Source organism: Oncorhynchus nerka, linkage group LG15, assembly GCF_034236695.1.
Source record: "Oncorhynchus nerka isolate Pitt River linkage group LG15, Oner_Uvic_2.0, whole genome shotgun sequence".
NCBI lineage: Eukaryota > Metazoa > Chordata > Actinopteri > Salmoniformes > Salmonidae > Oncorhynchus > Oncorhynchus nerka.
In genome coordinates this window covers 14,017,288-14,038,900 of record NC_088410.1, presented here as the reverse complement: position 1 = coordinate 14,038,900, position 21,613 = coordinate 14,017,288, and the positions used below count along the sequence as shown (strand labels likewise).

General features: G+C 48.4%; 1 protein-coding gene and 1 pseudogene across 1 annotated transcript in view; one reads left to right on the top strand and one right to left on the bottom strand.

Moving 5' to 3' along the window:
- The window catches only part of LOC115119160 (ADP-ribosylation factor-binding protein GGA3-like), a 68,941-nt gene extending 53,944 nt beyond the window's left edge, over positions 1–14,997 (top strand). Inside the window, exons 5-17 of the mRNA XM_065001048.1 lie at positions 3,307–3,430; positions 4,007–4,107; positions 4,205–4,285; positions 4,598–4,735; positions 5,071–5,152; positions 9,862–9,984; positions 11,426–11,692; positions 11,902–11,963; positions 12,118–12,239; positions 12,330–12,487; positions 12,867–13,036; positions 13,519–13,629; positions 14,347–14,997. Coding sequence (XP_064857120.1) covers positions 3,307–3,430; positions 4,007–4,107; positions 4,205–4,285; positions 4,598–4,735; positions 5,071–5,152; positions 9,862–9,984; positions 11,426–11,692; positions 11,902–11,963; positions 12,118–12,239; positions 12,330–12,487; positions 12,867–13,036; positions 13,519–13,629; positions 14,347–14,463 — 1,656 coding nt within the window. The 3' untranslated portion in view covers positions 14,464–14,997. The remainder of the gene's footprint in view (positions 1–3,306; positions 3,431–4,006; positions 4,108–4,204; positions 4,286–4,597; positions 4,736–5,070; positions 5,153–9,861; positions 9,985–11,425; positions 11,693–11,901; positions 11,964–12,117; positions 12,240–12,329; positions 12,488–12,866; positions 13,037–13,518; positions 13,630–14,346) is intronic.
- A 4,930-nt stretch (positions 14,998–19,927) lies between these two features.
- LOC135560331 (golgin subfamily A member 6-like protein 22) overlaps positions 19,928–21,613 on the bottom strand; it is a 3,779-nt pseudogene continuing 2,093 nt past the window's right edge.

Genomic DNA, 21,613 nt, shown 5'->3' with positions numbered 1-21,613 from the left:
AGCTCTGTGTGGTTTAGGCTGGGTTACTGTAGTTTAGGCTGGGTTACTGTAGTTTAGGCTGGGTTACTGTAGTTTAGGCTGGGTTACTGTAGTTTAGGCTCTGGGTTACTGTAGATTAGGCTGGGTTACTGTAGTTTAGGCTGTGTTACTGTAGATTAGGCTGGGTTACTTAGAGCCCTGTATGGTTTAGGGTTACTGTAGAGCTCTGTGTGGTTTAGGCTGGGTTACTGTAGACCTCTGTGTGGTTTAGGCTGGGTTACTGTAGAGCCCTGTGTGGTTTAGGCTGGGTTACTGTAGAGCTGTGTGGTTTAGGCTGTTACTGTAGTTTAGGCTGGGTTACTGTAGATTAGGCTGGGTTACTGTAGAGCCCTGTATGGTTTAGGCTGGGTTACTGTAGAGCTCTCTGTGGTTTAGGCTGGGTTACTGTAGTTTAGGCTGGGTTACTGTAGTTTAGGCTGGGTTACTGTAGATTAGGCTGGGTTACTGTAGAGCTCTGTGTGGTTTAGGCTGGGTTACTGTAGTTTAGGCTGGGTTACTGTAGTTTAGGCTGTGTTACTGTAGAGCTCTGTGTGGTTTAGGCTGGGTTACTGTAGTTTAGGCTGGGTTACTGTAGTTTAGGCTGGGTTACTGTAGAGCTCTGTGTGGTTTAGGCTGGGTTACTGTAGTTTAGGCTGGGTTACTGTAGTTTAGGCTGGGTTACTGTAGAGCTCTGTGTGGTTTAGGCTGGGTTACTGTAGTTTAGGCTGGGTTACTGTAGTTTAGGCTGGGTTACTGTAGTTTAGGCTGGGTTACTGTAGTTTAGGCTGTGTTACTGTAGTTTAGGCTGGGTTACTGTAGTTTAGGCAGGGTTACTGTAGATTAGGCAGGGTTACTGTAGATTAGGCTGGGTTACTGTAGTTTAGGCTGTGTTACTGTAGTTTAGGCTGGGTTACTGTAGAGCTCTGTGGTTTAGGCTGGGTTACTGTAGTTTAGGCTGGGTTACTGTAGTTTAGGCTGGGTTACTGTAGTTTAGGCAGGGTTACTGTAGATTAGGCTGGGTTACTGTAGATTAGGCTGGGTTACTGTAGTTTAGGCTGTGTTACTGTAGTTTAGGCTGGGTTACTGTAGAGCCCTGTGTGGTTTAGGCTGGGTTACTGTAGTTTAGGCTGGGTTACTGTAGAGCTCTGTGTTTAGGCTGGGTTACTGTAGAGCTCTGTGTGGTTTAGGCTGGGTTACTGTAGAGCTCTGTGTGGTTTAGGCTGGGTTATTGTAGAGCTCTGTGTGGTTTAGGCTGGGTTACTGTAGAGCTCTGTGTGGTTTAGGCTGGGTTACTGTAGATTAGGCTGGGTTACTGTAGTTTAGGCTGGGTTACTGTAGTTTAGGCTGGGTACACTTACTGTGGTTTAGGCTGGGTTACTGTAGTTTAGGCTGGGTTACTGTAGTTTAGGCTGGGTTACTGTAGTTTAGGCTGGGTTACTGTAGTTTAGCTCTGTGTAGTTTAGGCTGGGTTACTGTAGTTTAGGCTGGGTTACTGTAGTTTAGGCTGGGTTACTGTAGAGCTCTGTGTGGTTTAGGCTGGGTTACTGTAGTTTAGGCTGGGTTACTGTAGTTTAGGTTACTGTAGTTTAGGCTGTGTTACTGTAGTTTAGGCTGTGTTACTGTAGTTTAGGCTGGGTTACTGTAGAGCTCTGTGTGGTTTAGGCTGGGTTACTGTAGATTAGGCTGGGTTACTGTAGTTTAGGCTGGGTTACTGTAGAGCTCTGTGTGTGTGGTTTAGGCTGGGTTACTGTAGAGCTCTGTGTGGTTTAGGCTGGGTTACTGTAGAGCTCTGTGTGGTTTAGGGCTGTAGGTTACTGGGTTTACTGTAGTTTAGGCTGGGTTACTGTAGTTTAGGCTGGGTTACTGTAGTTTAGGCTGGGTTACTGTAGAGCTCTGTGTGGTTTAGGCTGGGTTACTGTAGTTTAGGCTGGGTTACTGGGTTACTGTAGTTTAGGCTGGGTTACTGTAGTTTAGGCTGGGTTACTGTAGAGCTCTGTGTGGTTTAGGCTGGGTTACTGTAGTTTAGGCTGTGTTACTGTAGTTTAGGCTGGGTTACTGTAGTTTAGGTTACTGTAGTTTAGGCTGGGTTACTGTAGTTTAGGCTGGGTTACTGTAGTTTAGGCTGTTACTGTAGTTTAGGCTGTAGCTCTTTAGGCTGGGTTACTGTAGTTTAGGCTGGGTTACTGTAGAGCTCTGTGTGGTTTAGGCTGGGTTACTGTAGTTTAGGCTGGGTTACTGTTTAGGCTGGGTTACTGTAGTTTAGGCTGGGTTACTGTAGTTTAGGCTGGGTTACTGTAGTTTAGGCTGGGTTACTGTAGTTTAGGCTGGGTTACTGTAGTTTAGGCTGGGTTTAGAGCTGGGTTGTGTGGTTTAGGCTGGGTTACTGTAGTTTAGGCTGGGTTACTGTAGAGTTTAGGCTGGGTTACTGTAGATTAGGCTGTAGTTTAGGCTGGTTTAGGTTACTGTAGTTTAGGCTGGGTTACTGTAGTTTAGGCTGGGTTACTGTAGTTTAGGCTGGGTTACTGTAGTTTAGGCTGGGTTACTGTAGAGTTTCTGTGTGGTTTAGGCTGATTAGGCTGGGTTACTGTAGTTTAGGCTGGGTTACTGTAGTTTAGGCTGGGTTACTGTAGAGCTCTGTGTGGTTTAGGCTGGGTTACTGTAGTTTGGACTTTGTGGCTGGGTTAGCCTGTAGATTGTTACTGTAGTTTAGGCTGGGTTACTGTAGAGCTCTGTGTGGTTTAGGCTGGGTTACTGTAGAGCTGGGTTGTGTAGTTTAGGCTGGGTTACTGTAGAGCTCTGTGTGGTTTAGGCTGGGTTACTGTAGAGCTCTGTGTGGTTTAGGCTGGGTTACTGTAGAGCTCTGTGTGGTTTAGGCTGGGTTACTGTAGAGCTCTGTGTGGTTTAGGCTGGGTTACTGTAGTTTAGGCTGGGTTACTGTAGTTTAGGCTGGGTTACTGTAGATTAGGCTGGGTTACTGTAGAGCTCTGTGTGGTTTAGGCTGGGTTACTGTAGAGCTCTGTGTGGTTTAGGCTGGGTTACTGTAGAGCTCTGTGTGGTTTAGGCTGGTTTACTGTAGTTTAGGCTGGTTTACTGTAGTTTAGGCTGGGTTACTGTAGTTTAGGCTGGGTTACTGTAGTTTAGGCTGGGTTACTGTAGAGCTCTGTGTGACTGCTGCTGAAGTATAAAGGGCTTTAGAAAATAAATGTGATTGATTTATCTGCAGTTCCTGGGTCAGTGGAGTGGTGCGGAGGTGAAGCTGAAACTGTGTGTCTGTGTGTGTGTTAACAGTTCCTGGGTCAGTGGAGTGGTGCGGAGGTGAAGCTGAGGGTGACGGAGGTTCTGTACAGCTGGACTTTGTGGCTCAAAGAAGAACCCAAGATTCAGGAGGCCTACCGCATGCTGAAGAAACAAGGTCCATTACAACACCTCAGAGCCTTTGAACCGCTACTCAGAACCATTATACCTTAGAACTCTAGCACCTTAGAACCAGGAGGCATATCACTCAGGAAACGAGGTCTGTTACCGCTCAGAACCATTATACCTTAGAATCCAGGAGGCCTATCACTCAGGAAACGAGGTCTGTTACTGCTCAGAACCATTATACCTTAGAATCCAGGAGGCCTATCACTCAGGAAACGAGGTCTGTTACCGCTCAGAACCATTATACCTTAGAATCCAGGAGGCCTATCACTCAGGAAACGAGGTCTGTTACTGCTCAGAACCATTATACCTTAGAACCAGGAGGCCTATCGCTCAGGAAACGAGGTCTGTTACCGCTCAGAACCATTATACCTTAGAATTCTAGCACCTTAGAACTGTTACAGCTTAGTTACAGGAGGCCCAGCACATGTTTAAAAAAAAACAAGGTCCATTATGATATAGAACCGTTACAACATGTGGGCCCAGGTCAAAGGTCGGGCTCTGTAAAGAGAATCAGGTGACGTTTGGGGAATCAACCACTCATTGTCTCTCCGTGTCTGTTCTTCAGGCCTTGTGAAGAAGGACCCTAAACTCCCAGACACCATTGTGATGCCTCCTCCCTCACAGAGAGTTGAGGACTCTGTGTTCAACCAGGAGGACAAGGCCAAGGTGTGTGTGTGTGTGTGTGTGTGTGTGTGTGTGTGTGAGCCTTTTTTAGTTGATCTTCTTGTCCCATGTCTCTTAATGTGTGTGTGTGTGTTTACAGTTGTTAGCCACACTCCTGAAGAGCAGTAGTCCTGAAGATCTGCAGACAGCCAACAGACTGATCAAGAACACCATCAAAGAAGTGAGACCACGTGTGTGTTGGTCTGTGTGTGTGCGTGTTGGTCTGTGTGTGTGCATGTTGGTGTGTGTGTGTGCATGTTGGTGTGTGTGTGTGCATGTTGGTGTGTGTGTGTGCATGTTGGTGTGTGTGTGTGCATGTTGGTGTGTGTGTGTGCATGTTGGTGTGTGTGTGTGCATGTTGGTGTGTGTGTGTGCATGTTGGTGTGTGTGTGTCCGTGTGCGTCTCTGTCTCTCTGTGTGTGCCTGCCTGTGTGTGTGTGTGTGTGTGTGTGTACCTGTTGGTGATGGTTGACTGCTGTATTGTTGTCTGTAGGAGCAGCAGAAAGCAGAGCTTGTATCTAGACGTGTCTCTACCCTGGAGGAGGTCACTAGCAGAACCAGAGAGCTGAGAGAGTTACTACAGCAACACGGTCTCACTGGGCCCTCCACACACCACACTGACCACCTGAAGGTATGGGGCTGTTTCTCTCTGTGCGTCTACTAAACAGATACTGTGTGTTTGTGTGTGTGTGTACACTAAACAGATACCATGTGTGTGTGTGTACACTAAACAGATACTGTGTGTGTGTGTACACTAAACAGATACCGTGTGTGTGTGTGTGTGTGTGTACACTAAACAGATACCGTGTGTGTACACTAAACAGATACACTAAACAGATACCGTGTGTGTGTGTGTGTGTGTGTGTGTGTGTGTGTGTGTACACTAAACAGATACCGTGTGTGTGTGTGTGTGTGCTGTACACAGACGGTACTAACACATGACTGTGTATCCTGTCCTTCCTGTAGGCCCTCTACGAGAGCTGTGATAGGCTCAGACCCAACCTTTTCCGATTGGCCAGCGACACCGTCGACGATGACGAAGCTTTAGGTAACTTATCTACGTTTATTATTTAGGCTCTATGTATCCAGATTGTCTATGTATCCAGATCTACGTTGATAATTTAGTCTCTATGTATCCAGATTGTCTATGTATCCAGATCTACGTTGATCATTTAGTCTCTATGTATCCAGATCTACGTTGATCATTTAGTCTCTATGTATCCAGATCTACGTTGGTCCTTTAGTTTCTATGTATCCAGATCTACGTTGATCATTTAGTCTCTATGTATCCGGATCTACGTTGATCATTTAGTCTCTATGTATCCAGATCTACGTTGATCATTTAGTCTCTATGTATCCGGATCTACGTTGATCATTTAGTCTCTATATATCCGGATCTACGTTGATCATTTAGTCTCTATGTATCCGGATCTACGTTGATCATTTAGTTGTACCAGGTAGAGAGGAACCAGGCTCTGAGGGGTGGCCAGTCTTCTGGCTGTACCAGGTAGAGAGGAACCAGGCTCTGGGGGGTGGCCAGTCTTCTGGCTGTACCAGGTAGAGAGGAACCAGGCTCTGGGGATGGCCAGTCCTCTGGCTGTACCAGGTAGAGAGGAACCAGGCTCTGGGGGTGGCCAGTCTTCTGGCTGTACCAGGTAGAGAGGAACCAGGCTCTGGGGGTGGCCAGTCCTCTGGCTGTACCAGGTAGAGAGGAACCAGGCTCTGGGGGTGGCCAGTCTTCTGGCTGTACCAGGTAGAGAGGAACCAGGCTCTGGGGGTGGCCAGTCTTCTGGCTGTACCAGGTAGAGAGGAACCAGGCTCTGGGGGGTGGCCAGTCTTCTGGCTGTACCAAGTAGAGAGGAACCAGGCTCTGGGGGGTGGCCAGTCTTCTGGCTGTACCAAGTAGAGAGGAACCAGGCTCTGGGGGGTGGCCAGTCTTCTGGCTGTACCAGGTAGAGAGAAACCAGGCTCTGGGGGTTGGCCAGTCTTCTGGCTGTACCAGGTAGAGAGGAACCAGGCTCTGGGGGGTGGCCAGACTTCTGGCTGTACCAAGTAGAGAGGAACCAGGCTCTGGGGGGTGGCCAGTCTTCTGGCTGTACCAGGTAGAGAGAAACCAGGCTCTGGGGGTTGGCCAGTCTTCTGGCTGTACCAGGTAGAGAGGAACCAGGCTCTGGGGAGTGGCCAGTCTTCTGGCTGTACCAGGTAGAGAGGAACCAGGCTCTGGGGGATGGCCAGTCTTCTGGCTGTACCAAGTAGAGAGGAACCAGGCTCTGGGGGGTGGCCAGTCTTCTGGCTGTACCAGGTAGAGAGAAACCAGGCTCTGGGGGTTGGCCAGTCTTCTGGCTGTACCAGGTAGAGAGGAACCAGGCTCTGGGGGGAGGCCAGTTTTCTGGCTGTAGCGGGTGGAGATTTAATATGTTCTAGGTCAGTAACTTCTCTTCTCCTCTTCATGTCAGGTCATGTGCCTCCTATAAATTTACTATTTTGTTCTTGTCATTTATGTTAGAAGCAGTTTCCCAGATCCATAATGAACTATTTATGAGTCTAATCTGTTAGCTAGACTACTGACCCAATGCTCTAACTGCTAGCTAGACTACTGACCCAATGCTCTAACTGCTAGCTAGACTACTGACCCAATGCTCTAACTGCTAGCTAGACTACTGATCCAATGCTCTAACTGCTAGCTAGACTACTGACCCAATGCTCTAACTGCTAGCTAGACTACTGAACCAATGATTTAACTGCTAGCTAGGTTACTGAACCAATGATTTAACTGCTAGCTAGGTTACTGACCCAATGCTCTAACTGCTAGCTAGGCTACCTGCTGGCTACTGACCCAATGCTCTAACTGCTAGCTAGACTACTGACCCAATGCTCTAACTGCTAGCTAGACTACTGAACCAATGCTCTAACTGCTAGCTAGGTTACTGAACCAATGCTCTAACTGCTAGCTAGGTTACTGACCCAATGCTCTAACTGCTAGCTAGGTTACTGACCCAATGCTCTAACTGCTAGCTTGGTTACTGACCCAATGCTCTAACTGCTAGCTTGGTTACTGACCAAATGCTCGAACTGCTAGCTAGGCTACCTGCTGGTTACTGACCCAATGCTCTAACTGCTAGCTTGGTTACTGACCCAATGCTCTAACTGCTAGCTAGGCTACCTGCTGGTTACTGACCCAATGCTCTAACTGCTAGCTAGGCTACCTGCTGGTTACTGACCCAATGCTCTAACTGCTAGCTTGGTTACTGACCCAATGCTCTAACTGCTAGCTAGACTACCTGCTGGTTACTGACCCAATGCTCTAACTGCTAGCTAGGCTACCTGCTGGTTACTGACCCAATGCTCTAACTGCTAGCTAGGCTACCTGCTGGTTACTGACCCAATGCTCTAACTGCTAGCTAGGCTAGGTTACTGACCCAATGCTCTAACTGCTAGCTAGGCTACTGACCCAATGCTCTAACTGCTAGCTAGACTACCTGCTGGTTACTGACCCAATGCTCTAACTGCTAGCTAGGTTACTGACCCAATGCTCTAACTGCTAGCTAGGCTACTGACGCAATGCTCTAACTGCTAGCTAGGCTACTGACCCAATGCTCTAACTGCTAGCTAGGCTACTGACCCAATGCTCTAACTGCTAGCTAGGCTACTGACCCAATGCTCTAACTGCTAGCTAGGCTACTGACCCAATGCTCTAACTGCTAGCTAGGTTACTGACCCAATGCTCTAACTGCTAGCTAGGCTACTGACCCAATGCTCTAACTGCTAGCTAGACTACCTGCTGATTACTGACCCAATGCTCTAACTGCTAGCTAGACTACCTGCTGGTTACTGACCCAATGCTCTAACTGCTAGCTAGGCTACCTGCTGGTTACTGACCCAATGCTCTAACTGCTAGCTAGACTACCTGCTGGTTACTGACCCAATGCTCTAACTGCTAGCTAGACTACCTGCTGGTTACTGACCCAATGCTCTAACTGCTAGCTAGACTACCTGCTGGTTACTGACCCAATGCTCTAACTGCTAGCTAGACTACCTGCTGGTTACTGACCCAATGCTCTAACTGCTAGCTAGACTACCTGCTGGTTACTGACCCAATGCTCTAACTGCTAGCTAGACTACCTGCTGGTTACTGACCCAATGCTCTAACTGCTAGCTAGACTACCTGCTGGTTACTGACCCAATGCTCTAACTGCTAGCTAGACTACCTGCTGGTTACTGACCCAATGCTCTAACTGCTAGCTAGACTACCTGCTGGTTACTGACCCAATGCTCTAACTGCTAGCTAGACTACCTGCTGGTTACTGACCCAATGCTCTAACTGCTAGCTAGACTACCTGCTGGTTACTGACCCAATGCTCTAACTGCTAGCTAGACTACCTGCTGGTTACTGACCCAATGCTCTAACTGCTAGCTAGACTACCTGCTGGTTACTGACCCAATGCTCTAACTGCTAGCTAGACTACCTGCTGGTTACTGACCCAATGCTCTAACTGCTAGCTAGACTACCTGCTGGTTACTGACCCAATGCTCTAACTGCTAGCTAGACTACCTGCTGGTTACTGACCCAATGCTCTAACTGCTAGCTAGACTACCTGCTGGTTACTGACCCAATGCTCTAACTGCTAGCTAGACTACCTGCTGGTTACTGACCCAATGCTCTAACTGCTAGCTAGACTACCTGCTGGTTACTGACCCAATGCTCTAACTGCTAGCTAGACTACCTGCTGGTTACTGCTAGACTACCTGCTGGTTACTGACCCAATGCTCTAACTGCTAGCTAGACTACCTGCTGGTTACTGACCCAATGCTCTAACTGCTAGACTACCTGCTGGTTACTGACCCAATGCTCTAACTGCTAGCTAGACTACCTGCTGGTTACTGACCCAATGCTCTAACTGCTAGCTAGACTACCTGCTGGTTACTGACCCAATGCTCTAACTGCTAGCTAGACTACCTGCTGGTTACTGACCCAATGCTCTAACTGCTAGCTAGACTACCTGCTGGTTACTGACCCAATGCTCTAACTGCTAGCTAGACTACCTGCTGGTTACTGACCCAATGCTCTAACTGCTAGCTAGACTACCTGCTGGTTACTGACCCAATGCTCTAACTGCTAGACTACCTGCTGGTTACTGACCCAATGCTCTAACTGCTAGCTAGACTACCTGCTGGTTACTGACCCAATGCTCTAACTGCTAGCTAGACTACCTGCTGGTTACTGACCCAATGCTCTAACTGCTACCCAATGCTAAGCTAGACTACCTGCTGGTTACTGACCCAATGCTCTAACTGCTAGCTAGACTACCTGCTGGTTACTGACCCAATGCTCTAACTGATAGACTACCTGCTGGTTACTGACCCAATGCTCTAACTGCTAGACTACCTGCTGGTTACTGACCCAATGCTCTAACTGCTAGCTAGACTACCTGCTGGTTACTGACCCAATGCTCTAACTGCTAGCTAGACTACTGACCCAATGCTCTAACTGCTAGCTAGACTACTGACCCAATGCTCTAACTGCTAGCTAGACTACTGACCCAATGCTCTAACTGCTAGCTAGACTACTGACCCAATGCTCTAACTGCTAGCTAGACTACCTGCTGGTTACTGACCCAATGCTCTAACTGCTAGCTAGACTACCTGCTGGTTACTGACCCAATGCTCTAACTGCTAGCTAGACTACCTGCTGCCCTATTTATTGTATTTTATGTTCTGTTCATTCTTGTCTTCCATGTTGTGTTCCTTCCATTCCAGCTCAGATCCTGAGGGCCAACGATGAGCTGACCCTGGTGGTCAACATGTATAAAGACATGATGGGGGGGAGAGAGAGCAACAGGATGAGAGGAGGAGGTGGTGGAGAGCGCTCCATAAACAACGGTACATCTGTCCTCTCTACACCACTCATACATTGTCTACTAACAGGGTGTACAGGTCTACTAACAGGGTGTAAAGGTCTACTGACAGGGTGTACAGGTCTACTGACAGGGTGTACAGGTCTACTGACAGGGTGTACAGGTCTACTGACAGGGTGTACAGGTGTACAGGTCTACTGACAGGGTGTACAGGTCTACTGACAGGGTGTACAGGTCTACTGACAGGGTGTACAGGTCTACTGACAGGGTGTACAGGTCTACTGACAGGGTGTACAGGTCTACTGACAGGGTGTACAGGTCTACTGACAGGGTGTACAGGTCTACTGACAGGGTGCACAGGTCTACTAACAGGGTGTACAGGTCTACTGACAGGGTGTACAGGTCTACTGACAGGGTGTACAGGTCTACTGACAGGGTGCACAGGTCTACTGACAGGGTGTACAGGTCTACTAACAGGGTGCACAGGTCTACTAACAGGGTGTACAGTTCTACTAACAGGGTGTACAGTTCTACTGACAGGGTGTACAGTTCTACTGACAGGGTGTACAGGTCTACTGACAGGGTGTACAGGTCTACTGACAGGGTGTACAGGTCTACTAACAGGGTGTACAGGTCTACTAACAGGGTGTACAGGTCTACTGACAGGGTGTACAGGTCTACTGACAGGGTGTACAGGTCTACTAACAGGGTGTACAGGTCTACTGACAGGGTGTACAGGTCTACTGACAGGTGTACAGGTCTACTGACAGGGTGTACAGGTCTACTGACAGGGTGTACAGGTCTACTAACAGGGTGTACAGGTCTACTAACAGGGTGTGCAGGTCTACTAACAGGGTGTGTTGTAGTGTTGTAGTGGTGTTTCAGTCTGAATGTGTTGTCATGTCAGTGGAGTGTTGTCTCTATCCCTAGGACAGAGAACCTACCTGTGTGTTCTAGTGTTCTGTGTTCTGTTCTAGTGTTGTCTCTATCCCTAGGACAGAGAACCTACCTGTGTGTTCTGTGTTCTGTTCTAGTGTTGTCTCTATCCCTAGGACAGATAACCTACCTGTGTGTTCTAGTGTTCTGTGTTCTGTTCTAGTGTTGTCTCTATCCCTAGGACAGAGAACCTACCTGTGTGTTCTGTGTTCTGTTCTAGTGTTGTCTCTATCCCTAGGACAGAGAACCTACCTGTGTGTTCTGTGTTCTGTTCTAGTGTTGTCTCTATCCCTAGGACAGAGAACCTACCTGTGTGTTCTAGTGTTCTGTGTTCTGTTCTAGTGTTGTCTCTATCCCTAGGACAGAGAACCTACCTGTGTGTTCTGTGTTCTGTTCTAGTGTTGTCTCTATCCTAGGACAGAGAACCTACCTGTGTGTTCTAGTGTTCTGTTTTAGTGTGACATCATAGAGGACGTGTTGTTTCAGTGTGAATCTCAGTGGTTGTATTTTCATATAGTCTCCATCCCCAGGTCCCAGCAGCCCCAGAGAGATAAAGAGTTACCATCTAATAGACCTGTCAGCCCTGGACTGTCCACAGACACATAGACCACCTTCTAAAGACATGTCTTCCTCCGTCTCACCTCCCCACCACGTCTCCTCCTTCCTGTCCTCCTCCTCTACCCCCCAGCCTCGGCTTGGCACCCCTCCTCCCTACTCTTCCTCCCCTCCCTCCTCTCCTCTCTCCCGTCAACGGCTCAACAGTACTCCCCTATCTCTAATCGATCTGGACGTGACAGGTTCGTACAGGTTCTGTTTCTTTAGAATGTCCCCCCCCCACACACACTTTTGATGTGGATGTTTCTGCTGTGATGTCATCATGATCCAGATGTGTTGTGGAACAGTATTCACTACCTGTATCTGGACTGTAGTGGTGTTTGTGTTGACGTGTGTTCGTGATGTGGTTCTGTGTCTAATGTTAACAGGGATACGTGTGTTCTTTATTCAGGGCTGGATAAACCAGCATCGTCTCAAAGCCAGAGCAGCACGTACTACCATGAACTACTCCAGGTACCAGTTACCTCTGGATGCGCCCTAAATGGCTCCCTATTCCCTACATAGTGCACTACTTCTGACCAGGGCCCATGGGGTTCACAACAACACCAGATCATATTTACACTGATTTGTTCCTCTTCAACACAGATGCCTATTCTCCTTATTTCAGATGAGAGGAGGAGAGGAGAACACAGGGAGAGACCATTCCCTGACCACGTGGGGGTGTGGAGGGAGAGACCACCCACTGGTGGCCCGGGGTTGCGGCAGTGGCTCGTCAAATGGAACTGATTGGTGAGGGATTGATGGATGGATGGATGGATTGAGAAAGAGAGCGAGAGACATAGTTACCGTGACGATTCAATCTCTTCTTCTTCCTGTCAGGGCGTGCCTTCAGAATCGTCCAATTGTGATGTCAGGATCACCATCAAACTCACAGAGTCAGCCAATGACAGAGTCAGGATCTCCAGTGAAATCAGAGAGTTTCAATCTCCCAGAATCCTTAGCAGAGATCCACGTCCCGCTGGAATCCATTAAACCAAGTAAGGTTGTGTCCTAAAATGGCACCCTATTCCCTATAGAGTGCACTGTTTTTAACCAAGGCTAACCGATAAAGGGGAACCATTTGGAACACAGCCCTAGTTTTTGTCCTTTTCTTAAGATCTTTTAACCACAGTAATACACAGAATAGGTGTGTGTCCCAAATTGCATCCTAATTCCTTTATAGTGCACTTCTCTTGACCAGAGCCCTATGGGTGCACTATATAAGGAGCCATTTTCGATGCACACTAGGAGTTAGTGTTGTCACTACAGTTGTCTGTAGTCATTCATGTTAATGGATACTACTGGTCTTTTCTATTTCAAGTCATCTGTTCTCTGTTGGCACGTCTGAGGTGTTCATTTCCTCAATGTCTCCGATAGGTCGATTGGAGCCAATCACAGTGTACGACCAGAATGGCGTCCATGTTTCCCTCCATTTTGCCAAAGACCCGCCCCCGGGACACCCTAACGTTGCTGTGGTCATCGTCTCCACGGTGAACACCTCCACACTTCCTGTTAAAGACATCCTGTTTCAGGCTGCCGTTCCCAAGGTAACAGACAAATGCCCAAATATGGACAAGACATTTTTAAACCACTACATTTTCTAACTTTAAACAATCTCTCTCCTTGTCTAATGAATCCTTCGTTTCCAACAATGACTGGTTGACTGATTGAATGACTGACTCTCAGGGTTCCCACGGGTCCTTGAATTTGAGGGAATTGGGCCTGGAAAGTCCTTGAAAAGGCCTTGAATTTGAGGGAATTGGGCCTGGAAAGTCCTTGAAAAGTCCTTGAATTTGAGGAAATTGGGCCTGGATAGTCCTTGAATTTGAGGGAATTGGGCCTGGAAAATCCTTGAAAAGTCCTTGAATTTGATGTTTAATTAAGAAGGTGTGGGAACCCTGGACTGATTGATTTGATGGACTAATTGATTCATTGATTGAGTCATTGATCTTACTGAATGACTGTCTGGTTGACTGAATGACTGGCTGGCTCACTGGCTAGCCGACTGATCTCCCTGTCTGTCCTCCAGACCATGACAGTGAAGCTCCAGTCGTCTTCAGGGAATGACCTCCCCTCCTACAACCCTCTGCTGCCCCCTGCTGCCCTCTCACAGATACTGCTCCTCTCCAACCCACACAGGGTGAGTCTACTGCTCAACCTGACGCACTGGGAACACATCGTTTTGTTACCGTCGGACCTGTGACTTGGCCGGCATTCAGTCATAAGGCTCATCAACAACAAGTGAACTTCACTGTCAACAATGTGTCTTTTAAAGGCAAGTCTCCCTGACGTTCCTATTGAGGGTAAAAGCTGCGGATGCGGATCTCAAGAGTTTATTAACTGTTAATGTCAAGTGCCGTGGCTTGTTGACAATGTGCCTTTGATGGAATGGTGGTGATTTGTGTGTTATCTCCCGCCAGCGTCTGTTATCTCCCTCTAGCGTCAGTGTGTTTGATGGAATGGTGATGGTTTGTGTGTTATCTCCCTCCAGCGTAAGGTGTGTTTGATAGAATGGTGATGGTTTGTGTGTTATCTCCCTCCAGCGTAAGGTGTGTTTGATAGAATGGTGATGGTTTGTGTGTTATCTCCCTCCAGCGTAAGGTGTGTTTGATTAGAATGGTGATGGTTTGTGTGTTATCTCCCTCCAGCGTAAGGTGTGTTTGATAGAATGGTGATGGTTTGTGTGTTATCTCCCTCTAGCGTCAGTGTGTTTGATAGAATGGTGATGGTTTGTGTGTTATCTCCCTCCAGCGTAAGGTGTGTTTGATTAGAATGGTAATGGTTTGTGTGTTATCTCCCTCCAGCATAAGGTGTGTTTGATTAGAATGGTGATGGTTTGTGTGTTATCTCCCTCCAGCGTAAGGTACGTCTGCGCTACAAGCTGACCCTGGTCCACGGTGATGGAGAGCAGAGCCTCAGTGAGATGGGAGAGGTGGAGGACTTCCCTGACTGGGTCTCCTGGATGGGCCTCTGATCTGAGAGAACCCTGCATGGAATTCTAGAACCTGAGAGAGAGAGACATTCTAGAACTTGAGAGAGAGAGACATTCTAGAACCTGACAGATAAATATTCTGGTACCTGATAGAGAAAGGTTCTGCAGCATAATGTGGAACCCTCTGCGATTGCTGCCTTGTCCGCCATGATGTCATGTAGTTGGTCATGTGATCTGTGATGCGTGTGTATTTACTTTTGATATGCGGTCATCCTTGGAGGTTCTTAAAACAGATATTTATTTAGTATTTGAAGTAGGCTCTGGGACACCAGTCTAGTGTTAGGTGTGGGTGTGTCCATTTGTGTGTTCTTGTGTTTGTCTGATTGACCCGGCTTTGTCAACTCGGTGCCAAATGACCCACCTGGGTTACGTTTCTCCACCTTTTTATACCAAACTAGACTAGGCTCCTGTGTGAGCTGCTTGTTGTGTTTTTGTTCATCGTCTGATTGATTGATTGATGCCTCAGATACGACACTCTGAAATCTGTGATCAATAAAACAAAGAATGCTGTTCTTATCTGGAAGTCTTCTGTGGTCATTCAGGATTAGAACCTGTAACCTTCTGGTCCCTATCCCAGTGCCTAGTCCACAAGATTATAACCTGTAACCTGGTCCCATCCCAGTTCCTAGTCCACAAGATTATAACCTGTAACCTGGTCCCTATCCCAGTGCCTAGTCCACAAGATTAGAACCTGTAACCTTCTGGTCCCTATCCCAGTTCATAGTTTACAAGATTAGAACCTGTAACCTTCTGGTCCCTATCCCAGTTCCTAGTCCACAAGATTAGGACCTGTAACCTTCTGGTCCCTATCCCAGTGCCTAGTCCACAAGATTAGAACCTGTAACCTTCTGGTCCCTATCCCAGTTCCTAGTCCACAAGATTAGAACCTGTAACCTTCTGGTCCCTATCCCAGTTCCTAGTCCACAAGATTAGAACCTGTAACCTTCTGGTCCCTATCCCAGTTCCGAGTCCATAAGATTAGAACCTGTAACGTGGTCCCTATCCCAGTTCGTAGTCCACAAGATTAGAACCTGTAACCTTCTGGTCCCTATCCCAGTGCCTAGTCCACTGCACTAGCAGGGGGGAAAGCACCAGTCAATGACTCATTTAGAACGTCAGTAGATTAAAAAGGTGTTTAGTTAAAGTTGGAAAACAAAAGTCACAACTGGGATTCAAACTGTCAACCTTATGGGTCACAACCCTTCAAACTGTCAACCTTATGGGTCACAACCCTTCAAACTGTCAACCTTATGGGTCACAACCCTTCAAACTGTCAACCGTATGGGTCACAACCCTTCAAACTGTCAACCTTATGGGTCACAACCCTTCAAACTGTCAACCTTATGGGTCACAACCCTTCAAACTGTCAACCTTATGGGTCACAACCCGTGTGTAAATGCCCTCCATCCTACCACCCGTAAGACATGTTCTGATTTGACTCTCCCTGTAGTAAACCTCTCACACTGGCCTGTCACAAAGCTCTGCCCACGGAGCGTTTTCATCCAATCAATTCATCCCTGACTGGATTAGCCAATGGTCTCTCCTTCCTCCCCGACGTGTTGCTCTTTGTTCATTTCCCCTTCACTGATTTGAAAAGAAATGACATGCCTCCACCAGTACAATGCATTGAGATTGGTGGGAAGTAGTGAACAAGTGTATGAGTGTACACTTAATATTGGTACACACCCCCCTCCTCCCCCCAGGAAGATCACAGTCAGTTATTTTATCTACATTTAGCAGACATATTTATTGTTAAATATTTAATGCAGATATGCAGCAGGGTGGGCCCGTCTGATAAAGTGCCAAATACAGATATACAAAACAACAGAGGTGGTGGAAGACCCCGGTGGTGTCCCAAATTACACCCTACGCTCTGTAGTGCACTACTGTTGTCCAGAATGGCACCCTGTTCCCTCTGTAGTGCACTACTGTTGACCAGAATGGCACCCTATTCCCTCTGTAGTGCACTACTGTTGACCAGAATGGCACCCTATTCCCTCCGTAGTGCACTACTTTTGACCAGAATGGCACCCTATTCCCTCTGTAGTGCACTACTGTTGACCAGAATGGCACCCTATTCCGTCTGTAGTACACTACTTTTGACCAGAATGGCACCCTGTTCCCTCTGTAGTGCACTACTGTTGTCCAGAATGGCACCCTATTCCCTCTGTAGTGCACTACTGTTGACCAGAATGGCACCCTATTCCCTCTGTAGTGCACTACTGTTGACCAGAATGGCACCATGTTCCCTCTGTAGTGCACTACTTTTGACCAGAATGGCACCCTATTCCCTCTGTAGTGCACTACTGTTGACCAGAATGGCACCCTATTCCCTCTGTAGTGCACTACTGTTGACCGTATATAGGAAATCGGATGCCATTTGGGATGCAATCAACTTTCTCCCAACCCCAACCCTGATCCCACAGTGCATTGCTTTAGAGGAAAGTGGTCAACATTAAGGATGGGCTATGACCTCAAGGTAAAGGATGGACCATGATCTCAGGGTGAAGGATGAGCTATGACCTCAGGATAAAGGATGAACTATGACCTCAGGGTAAAGGATGAGCTATGACCTCAGGGTAAAGGATGAGCTATGACCTCAGGGTAAAGGATGAGCTATGACCTCAGGGTAAAGGATGAGCTATGACCTCAGGGTAAAGGATGAGCTATGACCTCAGGGTAAAGGATGGACCATGACCTCAGAATAAATGATGAACCATGACCTCAGGGTACAGAATGAACTATGACCTCAGGGTAAAGGATAAACCATCACTGACCTCAGGGTAAATGATGAGCTATGACCTCAGGGTACAGAATGAACCATGACCTCAGGGTACAGAATGAACCATGACCTCAGGGTAAAGGATGAACTATGACCTCAGGGTACAGGATGAACTATGACCTCAGGGTACAGAAGGTTCCTCTCTCTTTGCATTTATTTTTTTCAATTCCGACAAAAATGGAAGAAAAGAAGTCCAGTTGAACGCAGCTCCAGACTGATTGCAGCTCCAGACTGAATGCAGCTCCAGTTGAACGCAGCTCCAGACTGAATGCAGCTCCAGACTGAATGCAGCTCCAGACTGAACGCAGCTCCAGACTGAATGCAGCTCCAGACTGAATGCAGCTCCAGACTGAATGCAGCTCCAGATTGAATGCAGCTCCCGACTGAACGCAGCTCCAGACTGAATGCAGCTCCAGACTGAATGCAGCTCCAGACTGAATGCAGCTCCAGACTGAATGCAGCTCCAGACGAGTCTTGGGTTACGATTGTCTCTTAGATATGAAGTATACATACACCAACACCTGTACGTCCATGCCTGGGTCCCAAATGGCACCCTATTCCCTATGTAGTGCACTACTTTCGACCAGGGGCCTATGGCCAATGGCACCCCATTCCCTATGTAGTGCACTACTTTCGACCAGGGCCCATTTGGTAGACAGCCTATAAGTCCTATCAAGATAGATAGAGGACTATCTATCTATTTTAGTGTGCCCAAAAGCCTGTTTTAGCATGGGCAGTAACATTGAGGACTTTCACCATTTTGAAGTAGTCAACTGGGCAGGACATCCTGTGGGTTAAAGGAAGGATCACATAATTCCATCGAGATCATCAGGGGGGGGGATTATACAGTGAATTATACCGGTGAGCAAACGTTCCATAACTGCAGGTGGCTGTGAATCACCAACCTTGGCTTTGTGCCTGTTTAAATATCACCCTCCAGGTGGCTGTGAATCACCAACCTTGGCTTTATGCCTGTTTAAATATCACCCTCCAGGTGGCAGTACGCACCCTTTCAGTTTGTTTACCAACTCATAGAAGGAGTAGAAGAAGAAAAAATGAACTACTTCAAAATGGAGATGGCCACAGTCTGTGCATTATGGTCGTCTGTGCGCTCACAGACGCCATAATGGGACAGAATACAATGTTTGCGGTCTCTTAACATCTCTATGGTGGCAGGGATCAACGTGACCTTTAACCTCTATATTGGGTTATTTTCTTTCTTGATGCTCAGACTGTGGATCCAAATAAAGTGTTCCAGTGTGTTCTTGCTCCAGAATCCCCTATAGGTACAGATCTAGGATCAGCTCCCCCTCCCCTAATCCTAACCTTAACTATTAGTGGGGGTGGTGGGGGGGACAATGTTAAACTGACCCAAGATCAGTGTCTAGGGGCAACTTCACCCGTCTCCATGTTTAATAGTCCAATGGAGTCCGAACGAACTGTTTATTGTTTTGAATGTGCTGGCCGGTGGGTGTTACAGTGTGTGTTACAGTCTTAATAGTCCGTAGTGCTACAAAAGAGCTGTTAAAAGAAGGTTCCCCCTGGTGGCAGTGGTCTCCATGTACAAAGGCTACAGGTCATGAAGACTGAATTTGTGCATTCCAAATGCCAACCTATTCCCTATGTAGTGCACTACTTTTGACCAGAGCCCTTTGTGCAGTATAAAGGGAATAGGTTGTCATTTGGGACACAACCCATGGCCTTGGTTGGGGCGAGGCAGACACTGCCTCGGGTGTCAGGGCCTTGGTTGGGGTGAGGCAGACACTGCCTCGGGTGTCAGGGCCTTGGTTGGGGCGAGGCAGACACTGCCTCGGGTGTCAGGGCCTTGGTTGGGGCGAGGCAGACACTGCCTCGGGTGTCAGGGCCTTGGTTGGGGCGAGGCAGACACTGCCTCGGGTGTCAGGGCCTTGGTTGGGGCGAGGCAGACACTGCCTCGGGTGTCAGGGCCTTGGTTGGGGCGAGGCAGATACTGCCTCGGGTGTCAGGGCCTTGGTTGGGGCGAGGCAGACTGCCTCGGGTGTCAGGACCTTGGTTGTGGCGAGGCAGACTGCCTCGGGTGTCAGGGCCTTGGTTGGGGCGAGGCAGACACTGCCTCGGGTGTCAGGGCCTTGGTTGGGGCGAGGCAGACACTGCCTCGGGTGTCAGGGCCTTGGTTGGGGCGAGGCAGATACTGCCTCGGGTGTCAGGGCCTTGGTTGGGGCGAGGCAGACTGCCTCGGGTGTCAGGACCTTGGTTGTGGCGAGGCAGACTGCCTCGGGTGTCAGGGCCTTGGTTGGGGCGAGGCAGACACTGCCTCGGGTGTCAGGGCCTTGTTTGGGGCGAGGCAGACACTGCCTCGGGTGTCAGGGCAGGTGACATCACTTTGTTCCACGGTGGGAAAATGTTTACTAGCTAGCTACCTCACACCTGCAACACTTCCTCCATCTCTCCTCCTCTTCCTCCACCTCTCCTCCTCATCCGCCATCTCTCCTCCTCTTCCTCCACCTCTCTTCTTCCATCTCTCTTCCTCTTCCTCCATCTCTCCTCCTCTTCCTCCACCTCTCCTCCTCATCCGCCATCTCTCCTCCTCTTCCTCCACCTCTCTTCTTCCATCTCTCTTCCTCTTCCTCCATCTCTCCTCCTCTTCCTCCATCTCTCCTCCTCTTCCTCCATCTCTCCTCCTCTTCCTCCATCTCTCATTCACTGGGTCTGATTTAGCTTCTCTTCTCTCTTATCTATTCTTCTTTTTTTGATCTCCTCATTTCCATCTAACTTTTCCTACTTCTCATCTCCTTCCTCCTTTTCCTCTCTTTCATTATATTCCTTCTTTCTCCCCCTCCTCTCCTTCTTTCTCCTCCTCCTCCTCCTCTTCGTTCTCCCCCTCCTCTCCTTCTTTCTCCTCCTCCTCCTCCTCTTCTTTCTCCCCCTCCTCTCCTTCTTTCTCCTCCTCCTCTTCTTTCTCCCCCTCCTCTCCTTCTTTCTCCTTCTTTTCCTCTCCTTATTCCTCCTGTTCCTCTCTTTCTTCCTCCTCCTGTTCCCCTCCTTCTTCCTCCTCCTCCTCTTCTTTCTCCTTCTTTTCCTCTCCTTCTTCCTCCTGTTCCTCTCTTTCTTCCTCCTCCTGTTCCCCTCCTTCTTCCTCCTCCTCCTCTTCTTCTCCTTCCTTCTGCTCTTCCCCAACACAGTCTTGTTCTCCATTTTGGTTCTCCACATCCCCATTATCTTTGACATCCTCCTCTCCTCTATCTTCTTCTGCCTCCTCTTCAACATGGTCCTCCTCCTCCTCTTCAACATTGTTCTCCTCCACCTCTTCAACATGGTTCTCCTCCTCAACCTCTTCAACATGGTCCTCCTCCTCCTCCTCCTCTTCAACATGGTCGTCCTCCTCCTCCCCTTCAACATGGTCTTCTTCCTCCTCCTCTTCAACATGGTTCTCCTCCTCTTCAACATGGTTCTCCTCCTCCTCTTCAACATGGTCCTCCTCCTCCTCTTCAACATTGTTCTCCTCCACCTCTTCAACATGGTTCTCCTCCTCAACCTCTTCAACATGGTCCTCCTCCTCCTCCTCCTCCCCTTCAACATGGTCGTCCTCCTCCTCCCCTTCAACATGGTCTTCTTCCTCCTCCTCTTCAACATGGTTCTCCTCCTCTTCAACATGGTTCTCCTCCTCCTCTTCAACATGGTTCTCCACCTCTTCAACATGGTCCTCCTCCTCCTCTTCAACATGGTTCTCCTCCTCCTCTTCAACATGGTTCTCCACCTCTTCAACATGGTCCTCCTCCTCCTCTTCAACATGGTTCTCCTCCTCCTCTTCAACATTGTTCTCCTCCTCCTCTTCAACATGGTCCTCCATCTCCTCTTCAACATGGTTCTCCTCCTCCTCTTCAACATTGTTCTCCTCCACCTCTTCAACATGGTCCTCCATCTCCTCTTCAACATGGTTCTCCTCCTCAACATTGTTCTCCTCCTCCTCCTCCTCAACATGGTTCTCCTCCTCCTCCTCTTCAACATGGTCCTCCTCCTCCTCCTCCTCTTCAACATGGTTCTCCTCCACCTCTTCAACATTGTTCTCCTCCTCCTCCTCCTCAACATGGTTCTCCTCCTCTTCAACATGGTTCTCCTCCACCTCTTCAACATGGTTCTCCTCCTCAAGATGGTTCTCCTCCTCCTCCTCCTCGACATGGTTCTCCTCCTCCACTTCAACATGGTTCTCCTCCACCTCCTCTTCAACATGGTTCTCCTCCACCTCTTCAACATGGTCCTCCTTTGAATTGTCCTGGTTTCCGTTCTCCTGTCTGACCATGTGGTTGGACCCGTTGAGTTGTTGTATGTGGTTGTGGTTGGGCTCCACATCTTCCAGTGCCAGCTCAAACT